Below are 24,563 nucleotides of genomic sequence, written 5' to 3' on the forward strand. Positions count from 1 at the left end.
AACTGGCGATCAGCATTAAGTGTAAAATACATCTATTCTTAAAATTGTAGAAGATTTATATATATACATATTAAAAATTTACATTAAAAATACATTATTCTGGAGTTTATGTATCAAATTCAAGCATTTAAAAAGAAGAGAAGAGCAAAGAGCAGCAAGCAAACAAAAAAAAAAAAAACAAACAAAAAAACAAAAGAAAACAAAAAAAGAAAATTGAACCTAATTTACAGTACATATATGATTTATACGGTCCTGTTCCATAAAATGCTTAAAAATGTGTGTCTTAAACTTAGATGTTTGGGTATAGTATCACGAGCATTGTTTCCGTCTCGGATTATACACCTAGTGTTGAAATAACTTGTTCCTGTTGTCTCAACAAGTGTTTTTCTCTGTGTACGTCGCGTTGATTTCCTTTACTTTGAAAAGTTACTCTCTCTTTCGCGTTAATTTCTTTTATTGGGAAGTCATATCTCCTTCGATTCACTTTAATTTAAGTCGCGTTTATTTCAAATACCATAATTTACACAAGCGTTAATTTCCTTTAATAAGGTACATTTTGTCAGTTTCATTTCTTCAGTACCATACCTTCACAAACGTAACTTTACCACAGTCTTTTTCAAACAAGAAGCATATTTGCATGAACTCGGGCTTTTTGAAGAACAATTTGGCACTTTTTGTTTATGCCGTTTGACCGCTCATTTATTACAAAACTGAAAGTGTATGTGGTCCTGTTCGCCTTGTTCACTCAGCAGGTTTCCGATTTACTGAGATCGGAGGTAATTTTAATTACCGTTCCAAAACACGTTTACCCTTCCAAAAAACGTTTTCAAAAAGGAGACTGTAAAGTGCGGAAACGGTCGGCAGATGCGGACGGCGGACGGCGGATGGCAAAAATAATTAAAAATATATAATAGTTAATAACAAATAAAAAATGATAATAAAATAATAAAAAATTATTTAGATGAAATATTAAAAATCACATCACTATTAGTCGAAGCATCTTCGGATCACTGAAACTCTGCTTGGAAATTTTGGAAAAGTGCAGAAACATGTCTCGTGTTAAATTCATTCTCCAAGCATTTATGTATTTATCTCTTTATGTGTCAAATTCTTGAGCTTATAATGATAATTACAAGAGTGTTACACTAAAGACAGTGCTAGATAATTTTCAGAAGGCTTCGGAAGTTGCACAAATACTATTCGCGCACTCGTGTGTAATCTCTGTATCTTTTTTATTTGTGACTTTACACCATCAATAGTGACTAAGTTTGGATACTAAATACTGGGTTAATATCTCAAGGGAAGTTTTAAACTCGAACGAGCAATATCTCTGCCACTTCACTTTGTCGTTTCAGTTTATTTTACCGTATCAGACAAACTATGTACTAAGTTAAGACGTCAGTAAATTTTATTCCTTTGTATAAATCAAAACACCGATAAAACAGTTTTTAGAAAATATTAAATCACATAGTCAATCATCTTGCTTTCTTGAAGTTTAACAACAAGAAGTTCTAGCTTCTATAACGGCAAATTTTACCACTTCAATGATAGAAGTGTTTCTTTCGCCTTGCCTCTTCGTAAATACCTTAAGGTTACTATTTTTAGCGGCTACTAATTTTAGCGCTTTTTTTCAGAGCAAGATGCAGCGACTATTTAATTTAGCGATTTTCCGAAAAATTTAAAAAGTCAGTGTTATTGTGTAAACCAGTTTTTAATGAACATTTAGCTAAGATGGAAATAAATGTTTAGTAAAAGAACAAACTCACTTGAAATTGAGCGAACATTTGCACTGCCAGAACTGAAGAAAAAGTTACCAGCATCTATTTTTAAAAGAATTTTTCAAGTCGACAATGTTTAAAAATTGTATGGAGATCGCGTCTCCCGACCGCTGGTCGAGGGGGACGCGGTCTCTGGAAACGAGAATGAATTTGGGCGGGAATTGCTCAGGAACTGCGCACGCGCGCCGCTTTTGACCGCTGTGTGACCGCTGTGTGGGTTTTCGGCACTTTAAAAACGGTCTTTCTCTTGTCTGGTAGCGTTCAGATGGTTATGATCGAGTAATCATTGGTTCCCAAGAACGTTCAGGTAAACCCTCTAAGCTCTTAGATCGAAGATCGTTGTTTTGCTGTTGGTTGTAAGTCATTTTAGGTCGCCTTAAGCGGTCATTGCAAAACGCTGACTGCAATCTGAAGACCGGGGCTTAAGTGCAGTACACAGACTACCGACAAGGGGTAAAATGCAGCCTTAAAGTACAATTTTTTTACTTTTGTACACTGCACGAAACTGAAATATTTCCATTTTTTATGAAAAATTAATTTGTTCATGTTAACGGCTCGCTGAACACAAAAGTTTATTTTGTACCTGATATTTTTATGGTGTTTTATTGCTACAGTTAGCTAAGCAAAGTCCTTTTTGATAACTTAACTGTAAAAGGGTTTAATCTGTGCCAGTTAAAAGCAGCTTTTATATAAAGAGCTGTGGCCGCGGAGTAAAATGTATTCATAACTAGTACAATTCAGCTAATTCATGATCGCTCGTGCGAAACGTTGTTTTGTTGACAACCTTCAAACTTTGCATTTTAATAAAATCACACAGCGTTAAATACTTAATTTGTCAAGTTTCAAGAGTCGACCCAGATTTGGTAGCAGATTAGTGCGCAGTAGAAATCGGGTCGATTTTCATCCTTGCAATTCAAATATAAAAGGCAAAAAAATTCGGGCCGACGAATCGCAGCGTGTAAATTTGCTTGAAACAAATCGGGCCGTCAAATCGCAGCGTGAAAACTGGCCTTAAGGTCGCGCGGGACCCTTGCTCATTAATAAATTCATTAGCCAAATCTCTTGACGGAGTGCTATCTTGTAAAGCTTTAATTCACTACATTTTGAACATCGATTCCTCTAAAATTTAACAAGGATTTTCGGGGATGATGGAATTACCTCGTGATTGTCCTTATACTGAGAGATTACCATTGTCTGCGATGTTACAAGCCCTTAAATGTTTAACTGCAGATAATGCGATTTTGTGTCCAAGTTTTCAGCTAGAACAGCACACCAAATGAAATGATTATATAGCCTAGCGATAAATCATAACCCCTTTTGTGCTATGGCTAGAACGGAATTTTCGATTTCAAAAACTGCTACAAGTTAATGGCTTCTAAGAGAGCAAAAATGTGAAACCTTAACTTTGAAACGTGCTATCTTCATTTTGAGAAGGTAATTTAAAAATTCGCTCTAGTCATAGCACAATAGAGTACATCAAGTTTATGTTCCTCGCGAATCAACTCTTGAAATTCTATATCGGCGGAGAAAACTTGGACACAAAATTGCAGGTTTTGAGGCTTCCGAAGACCTTCCGAATCAATGTTTACAACAACGTGTGATATATTCAAAGCTGTGAATCTAATTATGATAATTCCCTATGTTCCAGCGCACGTGGCACAAAGCTGAGAACAATTACTAGTAATTACTTGTACAAAAGAGTTTAAAAACAGACATTCTCATGAATATTTCGTTAGTTGTCGGCTTCAGTCGTCCAGCAGTTCCTTAAGGTCGCGCAGGACCCTTGCTCATTAATATATTCATTAGTCAATTTTTTTTGTTGGAGTGCTATCTTGTAAAGCTTTAATTCACTACATTTTGAATATCGATTCCTCTAAAATTTAATAAGGATACTCAGGGATGATGGAATTACATCATGATTGTCCTTTTACTGAGAGATGACCATTGTCTGTGATGTTACAAGCCCTTAAAAGTTTAACTGAAGATAATGCGATTTTGTGTCCAAGTTTTCAGCTAGCACAGCGCACCAAATTAAATGATTATATAACCTATTGATAAATCGTAACTTCTTTTGTGCTCCCACTAGAACGAAATTTTCGATTTAAAAAACTGCTACAGTTAATGGCTTCTAAGAGAGTAAAAATGTGAAACCTAAACTTTGAAACATGCTATCTTCATTTTGAGAAGGAAATTTAAAAATTCGCTCTAGCCAGAGCACAATATATAGAGTACACCAAGTTAATGTTCCTCGCGAATCAACTCTTGAAATTCTATATCGGCGGAGCCGGAAAACTTGGACACAAAAATTGAAGGTTTTGAGGCTTCCGAAGACCTTCCGAGTCAATGTTTACAACAATGTGTGATATATTCAAAGCTGTCATTCTATTTATGATAATTTCCTATGTTCCAGCGCACGTGGCACACCTCGGGGGGGCGGGGGTACTCCCTATCATGGCCTATAGGGGGAGGCAACGCCCGAAAGGGGTACCTTTTTCAGGCTTCAGGTATATTAAAGGTAGGGATTTCACGAGGTTAAGTATACGAAAGGGTATGGAAATCTGTCATTTGGCTATTTAAAAGGGCCTTTAATTAAAATATTTCGAACGGACGCAATTGATGGTTGTATTATTTTAATTTATTAAGCGCTACATAAAAATGACAAGAAAACGTCCTATTTCAAGTCCACGCCATGTCTCTTAGGTATATGAAAGGGGTACCTTTTTTCAGTTAAAGGTATACGAAAGGGGTACAATTTCTGTGAAAAATGGTATATAAAAGGGTAAGGGGTTAGAACTTGGGGCGGAGCCTCCCCGTATAAAACTTTTTTGAGTAGCCCCCCCGGGGTGGCACAAAGCTGAGAACAATTACTAGTAATTACTTGTACAAAAGAGTTTAAAAACAAACATTCTCATGAATATTTCGTTTGTTGTCGGCTTCAGTCGTCCGGCATTTCGTGCATACTCTTTAAATAAATACATACTAATGATTGCAAGGGTCCTGCGCGACCTTAAGGTCGCGCAGGACCCTTGAAATCATTATGTATGTATTTATTTAAAGAGTGTGCACGAACTGCGACGACTGAAACCGACAACAAACGAAATATTCATGACAATGTTTTTCTTAAAGTTCTTTGTACAAGTAATTAGACGGTATTGTTCTCAGCTTTGCGTACCGTGCGCTGAAACAAAGCGAATTATCATAATTAGATTCACAGCTGCGAATATAGCACAAGTCGGTTGTAAACATTGTCTCGGAAGGTCTTCGGAAGAAGAAAAACCTGCAATTTTGTGTCCAAGTTTTCTTCGCCTATATAGAATTTCAGGAGTTGATTCGCGAGGAACATGAACTTGGTGCACTTTATTGTGTTATGACAGGAGCGAATTTTGAAATTTCGTTCTCAAAATGAAGACAGCACGTTTCAAAGTTTAGATTTCACATTTTTGCTCTCTTAGAAGCTATTAACTTCTAGCAGTTTTTGAAATCGAAAATTTCGTTCTTGTCATAACACAAAAGAGGTTATGATTCATCTCTAGGTTATACAATCATTTAATTCGGTGCGCTGTTGTAGCCGAAAACTTGGACACAAAATTGCATTATCTGCAGTTAAACTTTTAAGAGCCTGTAGCATTACAATAAACGGTCATATCTCAGTAAAAGGATAATCATGATGTAATTCCATCATCCCTTAATATCCTTGATAAATTTTAGAGGAATCGATGTTCAAAATGTAGCGAATTAAAGCTTTACAAGATAGCCCCTCGTCAAGAAATTTGGCTAATGAATTTATTAATGAGCAAGGGTCCTGCGCGACCTTAAGGTTGCGAGGGATACATTAGGCCTCATCATTATGCAATTATTTAAAGCGTATGCACGAAGTGCAACGACTTGACATCGACAACTTTACTAGATATTTACAACTGGATAAAAATATGAGTGCGTGCGCGTGATTTGATGTGTGTGTGGCATGGATTGTGAACAAAATGTTTACTCAAATGTGACGTATGGGCTCTGAAAAATATCCCCTTCTTGATTTCTAAAACAAAGAAAATTGTTAGAACTCTTAAGAAATTTTAAGTGCGACTTTCTAGAATTATCAACCAGACAGCGGAACAAATGGAATAAACGATTTCGCGCATATTTATCCCATAGATAGGTCCTGGTGAGAAACCAAACGGACCGTAGTTAGTTTTTCCTAATACAGCTTTCTTTCGTAGAAATATGTCAAAAAAGATTTCGCTCCAATAGGGCTCAAAATGCACTTCCGGTTTGACTGATTTTTTTTGAAAGTTTGATCGCCTCGCGCGTTATACAGCAGCTGTTTATTGATCATTTAATAACATTTATTATGTAATTAGGTCTTTATTGTATGACTGAGCGAAAAATAAAACAAATCAAGATTAATTTTAGCCTGAAACGGGGATAAATCCAAAGGCAAAATTTGCAAATGAGTAGCGAGCGAAATTATGCAGTAAAACGCTGCCATATTTTTCTATGTGCGATAACTTAAAATATCGTAAAAACAATTTTTATGAGTTAACTAGACACTTATCTACTAGGATATCTAAAAAAATCTCTGGGGAAAAGGTTTTTAGTGGCCCGCTTTGGTCAGTATTTATCACTAATTTTGCCGATAATCTGCCGTTTTTGCGTGACAGCAATTGCGTGACACAGGTAGTAAACAGCGAATGAAATTATCGTTTTCAATGCATGTTTGACGCTCTTGTGAGAATTCCGTCAAACAACCTATGCAAAGAAACAAGTCATGTGGTGAACTAATTTCTGAAGCCATTTCTGGAACCTTTGCGTGATCTCTACACGCTCTTGATCACAACATGCTAGATGGTTTAGTTCTGTGTTAATAGTTGTTTTAAGCTGTTGATCATTCGATCATTCACAAAAACCGGTCGTATAAAGGAAAGCATTTTCAGTTCAATTATTTTACGTAATAACGAGTCAATATTGTTTGGTTTATTTCTTTCCGTGATCTGAAGGAAACAGCGCAACAGTTAAATTACAGTATAAGTATTTGTCGAGTGAGATGATGTTGTCGTTGTTGTTTGTTGATGTGTTGTTGTTTCCTTTTTGTCTCAAATTGCCGATATGTTTCCCAATTCATGTCCTTTTAAGGAGAAAACTATAAAGACCACACCAAAAATATAGCACAGCACAAGTCACTCTGGGAGTTTCATGATATATATGGAGAGTGAAGTAAAGTTGAATATCGACAACTCGCTTGCTTCTTGTCTGAATGCAGGCATTTCGACATAAAAATACGTCTGGCAGTTTTCCTTCTGTTTCCATAAGGTGAAAAAATATGAAGGCTTGTAAACAGTGTGGCCCAGGTCTACTAAAGCAAAGATAAATAAAGATGTAAAAGATAATGTCAAAGCCGAATATTTTTTTTATTTTTTAACGCGTTATGTCCTTGCTATCAATTAAAGCTAATTCACACTGGGTTTTATTAGAAACGTGATGTTTGTTTCTTCATCCAAGACAGTTGAAAATGGAGATGAGATAATATTTGTTACACAGAAAATCCACACACTGTTGAAGTTTTTCCCGTGTATTTATCAGCATAAACTAAGCTCCTTGACTACATTTTCAACTCGTTCGCTTGCTCGCTCGAGCACATAAGCCTGGCACTTTACAGATTTCTTTAAGAATACTGAAATTTCTCTACTTAACATATTCAAGCAATAACTGTTTAACATCACATTATTTTGACATTTTGTTTGCATTCAATTCTTCTACTTTACCACTATAATTATATTCCTGTTTGCAGTGTGGCTGTTCTCCTTCACTGCTGAGACTTCTTACCACGAACTGAGTTTCTTATTGGAGAGGTAGGTTGTAGACTTTCTAAACATTTCTGTCTCATACTTTTTACTGAAGTTACATTCTTTCTTTTGAAGAGAATTTCTTCCCACTTAGTCACACCTTTTCTTTTTTGTGTAATGCTATGATAATAGTTTTTGAAAGCATCATATTGCTGGTTTGCAGCTGACGTCACAGCAGCCATGTTGGATGAGAGGAACAAAGCGTTCTCCTCCGTTGGAAACCAAACTATTTTATCATGCAAACTCCGCAAAAACATGTTTTATTGTTTTGTCATCCAACATGGCCGCCTTGTCACGTGGTTGCATACCAAAAATTCAAATTTTGTGTCAGTTAAACACTTAAATAACAAGGAAGGTGTTGCTTTTTTTTGATAACATTGGTTATACATGTATGTAATTTCTTGGCATGTTGTTTTTCCCTTTCCCCCGCTTCACACTTTATTTTACATAATTATTTATGTTCATCTCGCACGTGCGAAAAGAATTGTCACATTCTGATTGGTTGTTTGTTTGTAAACTTAAGACTAACCATTGAAACCTGCTTGAGTATAACTATAGTTAGTCTGTAAAAAAAACCCTAACGCATCATTCATTTCTCTCAACAGATACACGTGTAATTTCTTTTGACATCAAATACAAAAAAAGGAAGGATTCCAGATGTTATCATTTCCTGAATGTATTACCTGGCTTGCTGTAGGCTTAACGGAGTGTGTTGCTATAGTGACACTTAACATCATTACAATAACTGTTTTTATCAAAAATCGTAATCTTCGTAAGCGTAGCACGTACCTGGTTATAAATTTGGCAGTTGTAGATATGTTGGCTGGGGGAATTGCAACAGACATGCTATTCCATTTCGTTGGATCGAGCTGTGATTTCTGGCAGTACAACAGAATTGAAGGCTGGGCAGCCTCTATACCATCCACACTCTTCATCTTGTTCCCTACTTGCTCTCTAACAAACATCACAGCTATCTCTATAGAACGGCTGCACGCGACGTTGCGGCCGTTTAGACATCGCGTAATTAACAAATGGGTCTACGGGTTAATACTTGCCGTTGTTTGGGTTACAGCTGGTTTGTTCACAATTGTTCTTTTGGTTCCACCGGAATTTATATCTTACAGATTTTATTTTTACTTTTGGAATTCATTCATTGCAATTTGTCTGTTAGTTATGTGTATTTCTTACGCTTCCATTGTTATTAAAGTCCGTTGCGGAGCGCAGCCTCAACACCATGGTGCAGCCAGTAGAGAAAGAAAACTGACCATGACACTGTTGATCGTGACTGTCGTATCTCTACTGCTGTATCTACCACGTGTTATATTCTTATTTCTCGGTTATGACACTGATATTATTTATTCAATGCCCAGAGTAACGTCTGAACGGTTAAGCATTATTATTAATGTTTTATATTTTGCAAACTCGCTTGTAAATCCAATATTATACGCTATCCGCATGCCAGAATACAGATCAGCTGTACTTGCGCTCTTTCGCAGACGACCTCAGCAACAAAGACAAATTGCAGTTATTCCTCTTCTTAAAATGTAATGCAAATAATACGAAGCACTTTTCCTACCTGGCTTCGTAATTTTGAAATATTACAATGGCTAAAATTTTAAATGAATGGGCAAGTGAACGGCAAAAACATCCTTGTAAGTTTCAGCAAAACAAATAGACAAGGTTGTAAGGGAAGTTAACAAGACGCTGGACTCTAAACGCAAAAATAAATAATAGTCAGGTGTGTTTATTACCCATACCTTGAGTCCCATAATACCTTATTATAGGAAATTAACGCTTGTGTAAATTAAGGTATTTGAAATTAACGCGACTTAAATTAACGCGAATCGAAGGAAATTTTACTTCCCAAAAAAGGAAATTAACGCGAAAGAGAGTGTAACATTTCAAAATGAAGGAAATTAACACGGACGTACACAACGAAAAACACATGTCGAGACAACAGGAACAAGTTTGTTTCAACATTAGGCGTATAATCCGAGACGGAAACAATGTTCGTAACACTAAACCCAAACGTGTGGCTTAAGCGAAGGAATCTGACCGCTTGCTTTTTCCTAGGAGATAAAGAACGTCTGGACTGTATCGAAAAATTGGGACCAGAACAATGGAAATTCAGGTCGCGGAAATTAACGCTCCACTTAATTAACGGCGCGGAAATTAACGCTACAAAACTTAACGCGACTTAAATTAACGCGAATTTTTGAAATTCGCGTTCATTTCATAAAGCGTTAATCTCTATGTGGCTAAAATTCATGTTAGATTGTCTACAGTTTAGTAACGATTTGACTCACATTCATGTTGTACGTCTTGAGCGCGAGGGACTTTTATGGTTTTGAGGAAAACGAGTTCGTTGAATTATAGTACAAATTTTCAAAAGTAACGACTTCCCGAAAGTAACGACATTATACGTTTGTTGAGTAGGGACTGAGTTGTACTTTCCGACATAGAACACTAATGTAAGAGAATTTGACCAACTTGTAATTTGAGCTAAACACGCTCAAGCTTGAAAAACTTCCTCTCTTCTGGTGTCCTATTTCCTCGCCCCCTTAAAAAAGCCTGATCTTCAGACTTACTTTCGCATGACCCACCAACGTTTGTTTCATATCCAGTTCAACTCCCCTTATAAAGTTCCTGAAGTGGGCAACTATACATCCCCTATGCAAGCGTGACAGAACTTAACTGGGAAACCCTAGCCACTAGACGGGAAATCGCCAGATCGCCAATCGCAGCCAATCTAAAACCAAATAATGAAAGAAGAACCCGTGAGAGCCACGCTTTTAAGTTTGTAGTTCCTAGGGCAAAGAAACATGTTTTATAATATTGTCACTCGACCCTTACCGTATATAACTCCTTATGTTGTTGTTAAATTTGTGAAGGAAATTTCGCTCTAAGTAAGAGACTTGTCCTTCGATAGGTAACAATTGGAGGTTTTATGTTTGAGCTTAGGTAGCGCTCTTCTTTATAGCTCAAGAAGAACTCGCAATCAAAAACTGACCAATGAGAAGTCGTCGGTTTGCATCAGTTCTATTGTTATCAATAAACAAAAGACGCCAACTGGTCGGATGCAAATTCTGATGATAACAGAATGACTTCAAGTGAGTTTTAACGAGTTTGCTTTCCAATTGTAAGGATACTGAAATTCAGTAAACTTAAATGTTAACAAGATATTTAGTGGCTATAATTATGAATAAAAAAGTTCAATGAAGCCGGATTCGTGGAGTCTAGTTCATACAGTGGTAGTGTAGTTTTTGAAGTCAAAGTTTTATAATATTGTCACTCGACCCTTACCGTATATAACTCCTTATGTTGTTGTTAAATTTGTGAAGGAAATTTCGCTCTAAGTAAGATCTTATGTTTGAGCTTTTTTAGAACTCTATGGCCACCATTTACGACGATAAAATCGTCGCCATCTCGCATTCACGAGAAATAATAAAGCTCAAACATAAACCTCCAATTGTTACCTATCGAAGGACAAGTCTCTTACTTAGAGCGAAATTTCCTTCGCACATTTAACAACAACATTAAGGAGTTATATACGGTAAGGGTCGAGTGACAATATTATAAAACCATGAAACTACCATCCTGAGGATATTGTAAATACAACGTCTGTAAATAGAATTAAATCTAAGTTAGTTAATTGTTTTTTTTTTTAATTTATTGTATTAGTCTTATTTAGTTTCTAACATTTTTCATATCCTATTGTTTTAGTTTTTATTTTAACGGTTGGTGTAATATCTTAACATTTTTTTTTACCGACCTAATAAAATGTAGATGTAGAAGTGTTCAATTGTACAGTATCCCCTATGGCAATGTCAATAAAAACAGATACTATACATCATCAGTTGTAGGTTCACTTTTACTTAGTTATGTAGAACACAGTGTTTAATTGTACAGTACCCTTTACTGCAATGTCAACCATAAAAACAGATATTATACCAAATGTAGGTTCATTTTTACTCAGTTATCGAACATCAGAGAAGAAAATTTGAAGAGAATTTAAGGAGAATGTTTGCTTCTGTAAATTCCTTTCTATTCATATTCTATTCATTCCAGTTCTGATATTTGTTATTAGTAGAAATCGGATGCTATTTATTCTCTTTCCTTAATTTCATCCTTTGATAGTGTTATGACAAATTTGTGATTAATTGTAGTCATTATAATAACTAAAAACTGTTGTCTTTCATTTCGTGTAATTAGAGATAAGACTAGTTATTATAAATGAAGAGAAGATCCCCGCAGTTATAAACACAACTTAGGCAGTTGCAAAAAGAAACCCTACTCCCAGTTGGCTTGTTAGCTCAATTGGTTAGGGCGCTGCACCGGTATCGCAGAGGTCAGGGTTCGAGTCCCGGCAAGCCTGATTTTTTCAGGCTTTCTTTTCGCAACTGCTTAAGTTGTGTTCATAACTGCGAGGATCTTCTCTTCATTTATTCTTCATCCGCAGTTCAAATATATGATTTCGTATATTCATAATTTCACAAGTTATTATATTTAGTAACATGTAATGTAAATGCTATCTTTGTCTTAAAGGTTATTAATATATCAAGAAGGAAACCGGGCCTTCTTTAATTCTTGATATTTTATAGTATGATTATGCTAGTGTAATTATGATATTATATAAACGATGTAATTATACATCTTTGAAACTGGATAGATGTGTTATAATACATCTTTGATTATATTACTTGCTGTAAGTAATAAGATAAATAAAAAATTTCTGATGCTACAAATTGTGTCTTTTTCTTTGTGTGGGATTGTTATCTCAAAATGGAAGTACATATTAATTTATTTTTACAGAGTTCTTAATTACAATTTACTCGTACACCCTGACCCTACATCCACAGGTCATTTTCCTCTGATGACTTAAACCTTTTAATACCAACGTAAAGATCGTCATGTCCTGTCCACAAGAATTTGAAAATGCGATTACTAAAATATGTGCCTATAATCTGGACATCGAAACACTTCTCAATTCGATAATCCTATCTATATTTAGCAAATTCTTCGTACTTCTGAGGCCAGCGTGTTGCCTGTATTTCAGTCAATGCTGGGAGTGAGAGACTTAAGATTACCCAAAAACTGGAACTAGCAGACCACCACTTGCAACACAGTAAAGTCTTTCTTTTGGAACTCCTCAATTATCCAGTGAAGCATTGATGGTTGTAATACATCTCAGTCCTCTCTTGTGTCAGCTCTTGCAGTGACCTAGCATTGTCTTTGTGAAGCCTTCATGAAATACACAAGAACATCTGATCTATATCCTCATGGGTGTGGTCAACTATCAAAACAGTTTTAACTAGAAAAAATTGGACAAAATTTTGCATTCATTCACTGTATGACCATATTAGTGAAGGTTTTTAGTAAGTACTACGGGTAAATTGAATGGGGCTACAATCTCCATCACAGACCTAAATTATCTATTTTTCAACCATGCCTGACTTGAAATAAATGTTAGCACATGGACCATGAATAAATTTATTTATCACCAAAGTCTTGCCAAATATTTTTAGATGATTTTTAATACACATCTTTTCATGGACCGCTTTTTAGTTTTATTGTTCTTCATTCTTTAAGTTTTATTTAATCCAGCTCTTGAGCTGTAGTTTTAAAGCTTTATTAAACTTTGTACCTTAGGCCTTTAAAAATTAACAGCAGGAAAACTACAGCAAAATTAAGAACTATTTTGGGACCAGCCAGAAAAGGAAACTGCATCAGTGATAAATTTAGGAGGAGGTGAGTTACATGATGCTGAGCTAAATATACACCTATCTGACATACAATTCAGCTTACATGTATTATTCCTGTAATTCATTTCTGAAAAATATTGCACCTAGTATCTAACTTTTGGCGGGAACTCATAAGAGTTGAAACGTGTAACGCGCGTTCACAGCATTTGAATATTCAGATTTGCCAAGTACCATATTTGGAAACACGAAGAGTTTGTACGCGAAGTCATGCTTTACACAAGTAACGGCATACACAACAGCATTTTCAGTTTTAATTTGCGGTGAGTTTACTTGAATTCCGACCTGAACACCGTAAATTTCTTACAGAAACTAAAGAAATCCATTAAGCGTATACAAGTTATGTTCTGCAGACTAGTACTTAAAACGGGGAATTAACCAAATTCAACTTTTTTCAACCAAGCTTGTTCAAAAACAAGATTACGTGATCGAGCGCGAGCATGCGAAACATAGGGAGTTACACATTTCAAGCCTTTATATATGGGTTTCTACTTTTAGTCCATACTCAACTCATGTGAGCCCAGATGCAAAGTCATGCATGGTGGGATGGAATGATGGGCCCTCTTGGAATTTTGACTGATACACTGGTGCAGAATTCTTTGCCAAAGGTCAGAGTTTTTGAGTGGTTATGAACAATTGATGGTCCTCAACAGGCGAGGGGGGAGGGGAAGGTGCATTTATATGCTATAGCCATATGCAACAGGCAAAAAATTCATTAAAATTCTACATAAAAAATCTGCTAGCTCTGGATAGCAAATCTGCTGCCTTTGGATTACGTCAGATCATATATTAGTTCGTCTGTAAGACACCTTCACCCTTTCCCATGAACGTTGCAGTTGGCCGCATTCAAGCTTTAGGGCTGATATTTAACAATTATCCTGCGAAATCGCGCGGAATATCGCCTGATACTTAGACGATATTCCGCAAGATTGAACAAGGATAATTGTTTTACTATTCAACAAATTGCCAACGAAACACATTTTGCACAAAGAAAAACTGTAATTGTGCAACGCTTTACAAGATTTCGGACGAATCTTCGCAACCTACGAATATCGCAGGATATCTGTTATTTACGGATGACAGATATCGTTAATATTTTGACCATATATGGGCAGCGCGCGCATGTGTTGAATAATAATTGGAGTTAACTGTTTACCTCGGTGTAAGAACCGGTGATTTTTTTTCTTTGTTTTTTTCTTTGTTTTCCTGCTCCATATTATTTTAACGGTCTTTGTTGTTTTGTTCGTTCTTTGTTTTACGTCACCGGTGATCGAGTTTCCCAGGTTCTTACACCGAGGATGAGGTTCCGGCAATTTTCAGCAATTTTCAAACCCTATGCCTTTCGTTCGTAACTGAAGTTACCAACACGCGCAGTGCTATATACGTCTGAAGCTGGAAATTCCTGGATTTGCGATATTCTGCGATCCATCCATCGCTGATTTTGTTAGGAACAAAGACCGGTTGCAATCAATTAAAACGGGTGACCCTATTCGGCGGAATGACGGAATGACGGAACGGCAAGGCGGAATGGCGGAATATCCAAAAACACCGAATGACGGAATATCCAAAAACGCAGAATGCCGGAATATTCTAAAACGCGGAATTTTGAAACAAAAAAAGAAACAAAAACAAACAAACAAAAGGAAAATTTTAACTGCTAACTTTCTCAGACAGCGATTGGGGCTAAGAATGTAGGCACTTAACTTGAGGATATTCGTTGTGGTGACAGAAAAACCAACATATGTATGTTTTCAGCGCCTGCTAGCAGTAGAAAACCAGTAAACACTAAATATAGCGTTCAGTTTCGTTTTTAATTTCCCATACATTTGTGTATATTTTTTTTACATAAATTATAGACAAATGTATGAAAAAATTAAAAACGTAACTGATCGCTTTCTAGCCCAGCTAAATCCTTCAAACTCGGCGAATTAAAACTTCTGCCTAGTATCTTAACTTTACAATTCAAAAATTGTCCAGAATTCAATTTTTGTAGAAGATATTTGCCGTTGGATTCCCATACAAACACTGTAATTTCTAGCTGCTTTGCCTACTGGTCAAGATGGCGTCGAAAACCGTGATAAGGCCTATCCTTAAAAGATCAAAATATCTTCATCGCAGTCAGCTCCTGAAATGCAATGCCTCCACGCCAATTCGTCACGCAAAAGGCGTGACGGAAAATCTCAATTGAAAATACAGGAACAACCTTACACAAATTTCGATAAATTAAAGATTGATATAAGCATGATAAGATGTTTCATTGAGTTAAAATGAAAACAGAAAAACAATTATTTCTAACTCGATCAGTCGAGACGACTAGGAACACCCTTTCAAACTTCTCAGCGCAGTCGCTGAGAGACTTCGCTGAGAACATATTATATAGAATTTCGCGACGAATTTGACGGTCATACTTTCACGTTGTGGAAAAACATAGGATTTAATCTTACCACTAGTAAAGAAAGCCTACAGTGCAAATTCAACTTTTATCCAAGGCTTCACAAGTATAAATTCATTTGCCCAATTTAAACTTTATGTAGCCTCTGCATTCGGCACTGTTTCATGCAGCTAAAACCAGCTTTTGCATAAAAAGGGTAATTAGTACATCAAAGACATTTACCTCAAAAAGTGTACTCAGCAGGGAAAATAGCACGGCGAAACTGAGAGTTGGCGTCTAAGACGGTGCTCAAGATCTCATGACATGTTATGATCATCTCTCCAAAAATTTTGAGTACATTGTGCGTGGGAGGCTAGTGTGTACATTGTGCAACCCAAGTCACGGGTTCTTGCCTTCTTGGCCTGATGCCCGGGGGGGGGGGGCACTCCCTAAATTGGCCTATACGGAGAGGCTCCGCCCGAAAGGGGTACCTTTTTCATGCTTCAGGTATATAAATGGGTAGGGATTTCACAAGTTAGGTATATGAAAGGGTAAGGATATCGCTCATTTAGGTATTTAAAAGGGCTTTCAATTAAAATATTTCGAACAGACGCACCTCATGGAGGTATCATTTAAAATAAACGCCGCATAAAAATGGCATCAAGACTTCCTGTTTTAGGCATATGACATGTCTTTTTGGTATATGAAAGGGGTACCTTTTTTCAGTAAAAGGTATACAAAAGGGGTGCTTTTTCTGTCAAAATGGTATATAAAAGGGTAAGGGGTCGGACCATGGGGCGGAGCCTCCCCGTACAAAACATTTTCGCATGTGAACGCAATCAAGGAAAAAAAGAGAGATTGTATGAAGAGATTGGTAACCTCACCGAGGTGAGGTACCTCACCTATCCGGGGTCCCTCACCGCCATGTGAACAGGCCCTAAAGGCTGACTTCAGAAACCTGATAGCAAAAAAGTTTCAAAAGAGCGGAGTTTATCAGATAGAGATTCCCGCGTTAGGCACGAAAACCTAAGAATTTTGGTCGTGGAATTTGTTTAAGGAATTAATTCACTCTGACATTTTAATCTCCGCTCAATCCAAAATCACCACCAGCTTATCACCCTACTCCTGTTTCAGCACATTTTAACCAATCTTCTTCTCATTCCCTTGGAACTCATTTTCTATTCTTTTCTTGTCTTTTTTTTTCTTTTAGCCCCCGTAGAAGGTTTGTTTTTCAAACCGAAATATTAGGCAAATGTATGCTACATTTTTTTTCGATTCTTTTGTCTCAATCTCTTCTCCTTGCCCTAGGGATCAGCTTACTGTTAAAGATCCGGCACTCTTCATTGGTTTGTCGTTGTGGACTTGTCCATATTAGAGTTTTTGAAAAAAAAATACAAACTTTAGACCAGCAACACTTCTGGCATTGAAAAATTCAACTTTAGGGCTCATGTTCTGCATAAAAATTACTCTCAAAATTGGCAGTTATAAACAAAAGACGACAAAGAGTATGTAATTGGGGATGAAAAAGCAGTTTTGCCAGTTGTCTGCTATTTAGCTTAGGTTCTATGACATTCTGGAAGCCTGAGCAGGAAGAGAAAAATGAACGCGCAAACAAAAAGGAAAGTTTCCATCCTAAAGGAGGAGCTTATCCTCACCCCAGCTTTTTTGCTCTGCCGTTCACTCTTATTCTTTCTCCTTGAAGTTTCCTTTTTCGTTTGCCTTTTCGTTTTTTTTTGTTTGCAATTAAAAAGCCTGGAACAGACTGTTATTACATAAAAGAACCACGCAAGACAAGAAGTACAATTTTAATCTTTTTTATTGCCCTACAAATACTCCTATTTATTATTCCACTATTGCGCCATTTTACCATATTAGGGCAAAAGAACGCACAGAATATGCCACGTTATTACACAGTAGAACAGGGCAAAAATACGGGCGGACAAACTTACGGAATACTGGCCCAAACAAAGTGGAAAACTTAGTAGAATAATAAATTCCTTATTCGATGGTTTAACATACAATACGAGGGGACATTTTGCTCATTGCTCGTATTTTTCCTCGTAATACTACGCAACTCGCAAAATATCCGCGCGTATTATATGTTAAACCATCGAATAAGGTGTATTTATTACACAACTGATCAATCAATCAATAAAATTCAGCTCCTGTTTTAATTTTGTTTTTTTCGTCACATCATATGGCTGTTTTCGATACTATGTCTTCAAGTCACCCTTAATATTACATCGGATCTGTTGTCTTTTTGATCAGCATGCACTGTAACCCAGAACACCAGAACACTCAGAAACAAGTTAAGTTTACGGTTAGGATTAGGGTTTCAAGTTAGCTGTTGGTGGTTTTATTTGGTTAGAGGTTAGCAGCCGTATGGCAGTTAATAGCAATTAGGGTGAGCTTTTGCAAGGGTGTTGCGGTGATCCGGTGTTCCGGTGATCCATGTACAAATTTCAAAATAATAAACCTTCAACTACATCATTATGTTCAGCCATGTTCCTCAAAAAACATTTTATTCAAAAAGTGTAGTAGGACTTGCAAAACTATTTGAAACCATGTATTCCAAATTTAGATTCGTGATTAAAGCAATGTTCACCAAAACTATGCAATGTCATTATCGATCATTTGGAATAAAAAAATGCATTATTTCAAAAAATGCATTTCATGTATTTTCTCCCTTTCAATTAATTATATCATATATTATATAATATTTCATTTAACAATTAGACTACGAGCCCGAGTTTTCTATGAGCAAATAGTCAACGAGGCGCAGCCGAGTTGACTATCGCTCATAGAAAACGAGGGCGAGTAGTCTAATTGTTTTAGTAGAAACTCTAAAGGATTGCAGTCCAAAACCTACAATATTGTGCATTTTGAAGACAAAAATCAAGAAAATTTACCGCTTAAAGGCTGGTTCTCATATGATCGCCCCGATCGTCTCTGTCGCTTCTGTCGTTTGCAAAGTCTGAGGTGATTGGTGGAAGCAAACTTTTTGAAGCGACAGAAGCGACAGCGACGATCGGGACGATCATATGAGAACCAGGCTTAAAGAGCTACTCGCGCGCGACTGTTTTCTATCGGCGATTAGAAAACAGTGGGAGAACCAATCAGATTCGTGAATTTCCAATAGAACACAGCTGAGTTTCTACTAATATATAATATAACTCGTTAAATCATATATAATTAATTATATCATATAAATCCTTATATCGTATATTTCGTTATATCATATGATTCATTATATCATATAAGTCATTACACGATATAATTCATTACACGATATTATTCATTACACAATATAATTCATTATATCATATAATTCATTATATATGATTAATTATATATCACATAATTCATTATATTATAAAATTCATTATATCATATGATTCGTTCTTACAACTGAGTAAGTGACAAATATAATTAATCATATGATATCATTAAGTGTATCATACACTTCTGTATGATGTATCAATAAATATCATATAATTCATTAAATCATATAATAAATTGTATGATATAACAAATTATAATGTAAAATTCGTTATATCTTAGAATAAATTGTATGATCAACGAAATATGATATAATAATTATATAATAAAATAAATTATACGATATAAAATACTTGTCTGAAAGTAATATATTATGACATACCATAGTATAAGAGGAAAATTGTTTCGATCATGAATCTACAGTTTTAGAATGTATGGTTTCAAATAATTTTTGCAAGTCCTACTGCACTTTTTGAATTGCAAAGTTTTTTGAGAAACATGGTTTTATATAATTTTAAGATAGATGTTACTTGATTTCTTTATACCGAATATCTTACCGAATTGTATATCAGACACAACATTTTGAGAGTGGATTATCCTAACCCGTGAAAAACTTAAGCGACCTAATCTAAGTGTCGACTATTTCACCCAAACAGAATGCGGAAAAATTATGCTATTTACTACTCAAGGATCTATTTAAAGAGCTAAGTAAAACTACTCTCGGCATATCTTAAAGTAAACTAACACAAACTGTGGGGGTAGCGAATGGTCCTGGCCAGATTGAGACTCTGTCTTGAAACTTAACTAGAATGATTAAGAGATCAGTTCTCCCTACTACATATAAAATGTCAAACAACGAGTAAACATATTTTCTCAAATACACGGATTTTCCTTGATGAAGTCCCAAACTCTCAGTATGTGTATTGACCATTCGCTATCTCCCGTTCTACAAAAAATATTCATCAATTGAGCCAATAAAACGTTTTCCTGAGCCATAGTGATGCCCCCCCCCCCCCAAAAAAAAAGCTTTATCTTATCTGGTACTCATTTTCAAAGAAGAATACAAAATATCATGTTAGGTAACACCAACATGGCCCCCAAAGTATCATCGAAAACTCCTTACTAAAACGATCGATACGCATGCACTGTTCACTGACAAAAAGGTAACCAAATGATCGAGCAACCGCGACAGTCTACCTGACGTCCAAGAGTATAATTTCAGTTTCCGTTGGATTTTCCACTGAAATGTATCTTGTCTAAAGGTAGGCTTCAATGGTCCAAGAGAGAACTGCTCGCTCCCATATATGTCGTAGTTCTGTGCAGATGTAAAGTAACTTGTGAAGCCCAAGGGAACTGCGTTTGTCTGGAAAACGTAGGTGGAGGGTCCACAGGACCATGGCAGATCTGTTTTTCAGTGGCAGCTCTTAGAGGGCCGCTGGCTGGCTCCCGGGATGTATGTTGTAAGCTCATTGGGAACAAGGAGACTGCTAAGGACCATCGTGCTGCCCGCCTGCTAACAAAGTGGTCACGCCCAAGACTCGCGCGGCAGGTAGCGTGACTGAATGCAGGCGAACTAAGTTGACTTGGCACACCGCTCCATAGCTGAAAATAAAAGATACGAGGGATCAGTATTTTCGGGGAGACTCTGGTAACATTTTCAACCCTCGAAAGAACATTGTTTGTTTTTAAGCAAAATTGCAGAATTAGTATATTTTTACATTCCTTATGTATTTTGAAGTAATTTTATAACATTTCGTGTGACTTCCTAGAAAAAGGTGAAATCCAATATGGCGAATCAAAGATGGTGGATTTGAACAGTCAACATCTTTGTGCCTTCAATCTAGTGTCGGCATTAAAAATAGTGTGGGCATTTGTTTGCCTGTGGTTTCGAGAGAAAAAACTATATAGTACATAAAACACACACAATTAAAAACTCACATGTTTTCACCATAGAGCCTTGTTTCCGACATGAAGGCCCTGACAGCTAAAGCAGCAAGACCTGGTGGCAGTGAAGTGATCCTCAGAGCCCGTAGTCTGGAGGATGTACGATGCAGCAGAAAGAATCTGAAGCAACAAGACTAATCAATAGGCCTGTCTGGTGGCAGTGAAATGATCCTCAGAGCCCGTAGTCTGGAGGATGTACGATGCAGCAGAGAGAATCTGAAGCAACAAGACTAATCAATAGGCCTGTCTGGTGGCAGTGAAATGATCCTCAGAGCCCGTAGTCTGGAGGATGTACGATGCAGCAGAGAGAATCTGAAGCAACAAGACTAATCAATAGGCCTGTCTGGTGGCAGTGAAATGATCCTCAGAGCCCGTAGTCTGGAGGATGTACGATGCAGCAGAAAGAATCTGAAGCAACAAGACTAATCAATAGACCTGTCTGGTGGCAGTGAAATGATCCTCAGAGCCCGTAGTCTGGAGGATGTACGATGCAGCAGAGAGAATCTGAAGCAACAAGACTAATCAATAGGCCTGTCTGGTGGCAGTGAAATGATCCTCAGAGCCCGTAGTCTGGAGGATGTACGATGCAGCAGAAAGAATCTGAAGCAACAAGACTAATCAATAGGCCTGTCTGGTGGCAGTGAAATGATCCTCAGAGCCCGTAGTCTGGAGGATGTACGATGCAGCAGAGAGAATCTGAAGCAACAAGACTAATCAATAGGCCTGTCTGGTGGCAATGAAATGATCCTCAGAGCCCGTAGTCTGGAGGATGTACGATGCAGCAGAGAGAATCTGAAGCATCAAGACTAATCAATAGACCTGTCTGGTGGCAGTGAAATGATCCTCAGAGCCCGTAGTCTGGAGGATGTACGATGCAGCAGAAAGAATCTGAAGCAACAAGACTAATCAATAGACCTGTCTGGTGGCAGTGAAATGATCCTCAGAGCCCGTAGTCTGGAGGATGTACGATGCAGCAGAGAGAATCTGAAGCAACAAGACTAATCAATAGGCCTGTCTGGTGGCAGTGAAATGATCCTCAGAGCCCGTAGTCTGGAGGATGTACGATGCAGCAGAGAGAATCTGAAGCAACAAGACTAATCAATAGACCTGTCTGGTGGCAGTGAAATGATCCTCAGAGCCCGTAGTCTGGAGGATGTACGATGCAGCAGAGAGAATCTGAAGCATCAAGACTAATCAATAGACCTGTCTGGTGGCAGTGAAATGATCCTCAGAGCCCGTAGTCTGGAGGATGTACGATGCAGCAGAAAGAATCTGAAGCAACAAGACTAATCAATAGGCCTGTCTGGTGGCAGTGAAATGATCCTCAGAGCCCGTAGTCTGGAGGATGTACGATGCAGCAGAGAGAATCTGAAGCATCAAGACTAATCAATAGGCCTGTCTGGTGGCAGTGAAATGATCCTCAGAGCCCGTAGTCTGGAGGATGTACGATGCAGCAGAGAGAATCTGAAGCAACAAGACTAATCAATAGGCCTGTCTGGTGGCAGTGAAATGATCCTCAGAGCCCGTAGTCTGGAGGATGTACGATGCAGCAGAGAGAATCTGAAGCATCAAGACTAATCAATAGACCTGTCTGGTGGCAGTGAAATGATCCTCAGAGCCCGTAGTCTGGAGGATGTACGATGCAGCAGAAAGAATCTGAAGCAACAAGACTAATCAATAGGCCTGTCTGGTGGCAGTGAAATGATCCTCAGAGCCCGTAGTCTGGAGGATGTACAATGCAGCAGAAAGAATCTGAAGCATCAAGACTAATCAATAGGCCTGTCTGGTGGCAGTGAAATGATCCTCAGAGCCCGTAGTCTGGAGGATGTACAATGCAGCAGAAAGAATCTGAAGCATCAAGACTAATCAATAGGCCTGTCTGGTGGCGGTGAAGTGATCCCCAGAGCGCGTAGTCTGGAGGATGCACGATGATTAAGCAACAGAAGGAAATATGAAGCAGCAAGACTACTCAATAGACCTGTCTGGTGGCAGTGACGTGATCCCCAGAGCCCGTAGTCTGGAGGATGTACGATGATTAAGTAGCAGAAGGAATCAGACGCAGCAAAACTATCTGAAAGTAAAGGTGAAATATGTCGACGTTCGTTTTTTATTTTACAGAGACTCTGTTAACATTTTATTTCTAACAAGCGAAATGAGGCATGAAATACACTCAACTACAAACTTACGTGTCTCAACATTAAGGATTGTTTCCGAGATGAATGCTCTGTAACCTGAAGGAGCATGAAAAATCGGCACACCTGTCTGGGAGCGGACAAGATGATCCTTGGGGGCCGAAGTATGAGGGAGTTAGGCTGCTAAGGGTCAGCAAGAAGAAGCTCATGGCCCGTGGTCAGCGGGATGCGAGTTGCTGAAGCAGCAAGAAGAATCGGAATGACTGTCCTGTGGCGGAGGGGGGAATAATCCCTGGAGCTAGAAGTCTGAAGAATGTACGTTGCTGTGGCAGCAGATCCTCGAAGCCAGGAGTCTGCAGGATGAAGGTCGCTTGAGCGACAGAAGAAGCGGCAGGCCTGTCCGTTGGCGGGCAAGATGATCTTCAGACCCCAGTGTGGATGTAACGCTGGTAGATGTATGCATTGGCGAGTGTTTTACGATTATACATGACCAGGTACTCATCTGATCTTCCAAATAGCGATTGGCTAATCCAGGTTGAGACTCCTGTTAACTGACTAAGATTGTAGTTGGAATGATGCTGATAACCTACAAAGCTGAAAAATATAAATTGAATTTCCCAACTAGGACATATCTAGCCAAGACACAGGTCATATATAGTATACAGTAGCAAGGTCAGGACATTTTACAAGTATAAAGGCGCGTTAAGACAAAAAAAGAAAAGAAACATCACTATACCTAAGGCGGAAATTGAGAAAGGTGGCTGAAGCTGTCTTTTTCTGAAACATATTCCCCCATTTAAAAATCATAGATTGAAATTTCTCTTCATAGATGTGTTTACAGTGGCGGATCCACTTTGAATTCCCCCCCCCCCCCCCCCGCCCTGCCCCCTTTATTTTTTTCGGAAATAGCGCATTTTCTTGGAATTGCCGGAATTTTCTTCGCAGAATTCAATATTCATAGTCAAGCGCCCCCCCCCCCCCGCCCCCCCCCCCCACCTCCTTAGCTGAAGGTCTGGATCCGCCACTGGTTTATGTTCACGATGTACATAGAAACAGCAGCTTTCACGAAAAGTTTTCTTGGAAATTTTAATTAGGTTATACGAGCGTTTTGCTGCCCTTTTCAATAGCTTTAAGGTCCTTCCACAAGACCCACAGAGCCTCCCCTTATAGGTAATGGTTCTTTCATCCATAATAAAACCTGTATCGGTATTCTTTTTAAGATCCCACTAGTCTATCAGTCTGGCATGTCTTTAAACAAAACACCCAGCACACGGCAGAAAACCATCACTGAGTGACCATTTTCTGCCGCGTACAGGGTGGAATGCCCATGCAAGCACGTGGGCTGCATGTCTGATGCAGACGGAAGGCTCCCCAACCAACTCTCTCGGCCTAGATCTGTTGTGGCCGGCTATGGACGAAAACAACGTCAGCTCAATGCAAGACTGCTTGGCTTTTGAGATGGT

The 24,563-nt window shown here is 37.9% G+C and overlaps 2 protein-coding genes across 4 annotated transcripts in view; one reads left to right on the top strand and one right to left on the bottom strand.

Annotated features, from left to right (window-relative positions):
• LOC144647810 (histamine H2 receptor-like) overlaps window positions 1–9,597 on the top strand; it is a 42,183-nt gene extending 32,586 nt beyond the window's left edge. For 2 of the 3 annotated variants that reach the window (XM_078507525.1, XM_078507524.1), the window contains exon 3: window positions 8,221–9,597. In XM_078507525.1, coding sequence (XP_078363651.1) covers window positions 8,273–9,163 — 891 coding nt within the window. In that variant the 5' untranslated portion in view covers window positions 8,221–8,272 and the 3' untranslated portion in view covers window positions 9,164–9,597. Of the gene's footprint in view, window positions 1–1,993; window positions 2,086–7,560; window positions 7,622–8,220 lie in introns of those variants that run through there. The other variant, XM_078507523.1, reaches the window with a different exon arrangement.
• The window catches only part of LOC144647809 (histamine H2 receptor-like), a 410,332-nt gene that overhangs the window by 134,594 nt on the left and 251,175 nt on the right, over window positions 1–24,563 (bottom strand). The gene's annotated exons all lie outside the window — the stretch shown is intronic.

This window comes from Oculina patagonica, chromosome 4 (genome assembly GCF_052425735.1).
Source record: "Oculina patagonica isolate OP01 chromosome 4, crgOcupat, whole genome shotgun sequence".
Lineage (NCBI taxonomy): Eukaryota > Metazoa > Cnidaria > Anthozoa > Scleractinia > Oculinidae > Oculina > Oculina patagonica.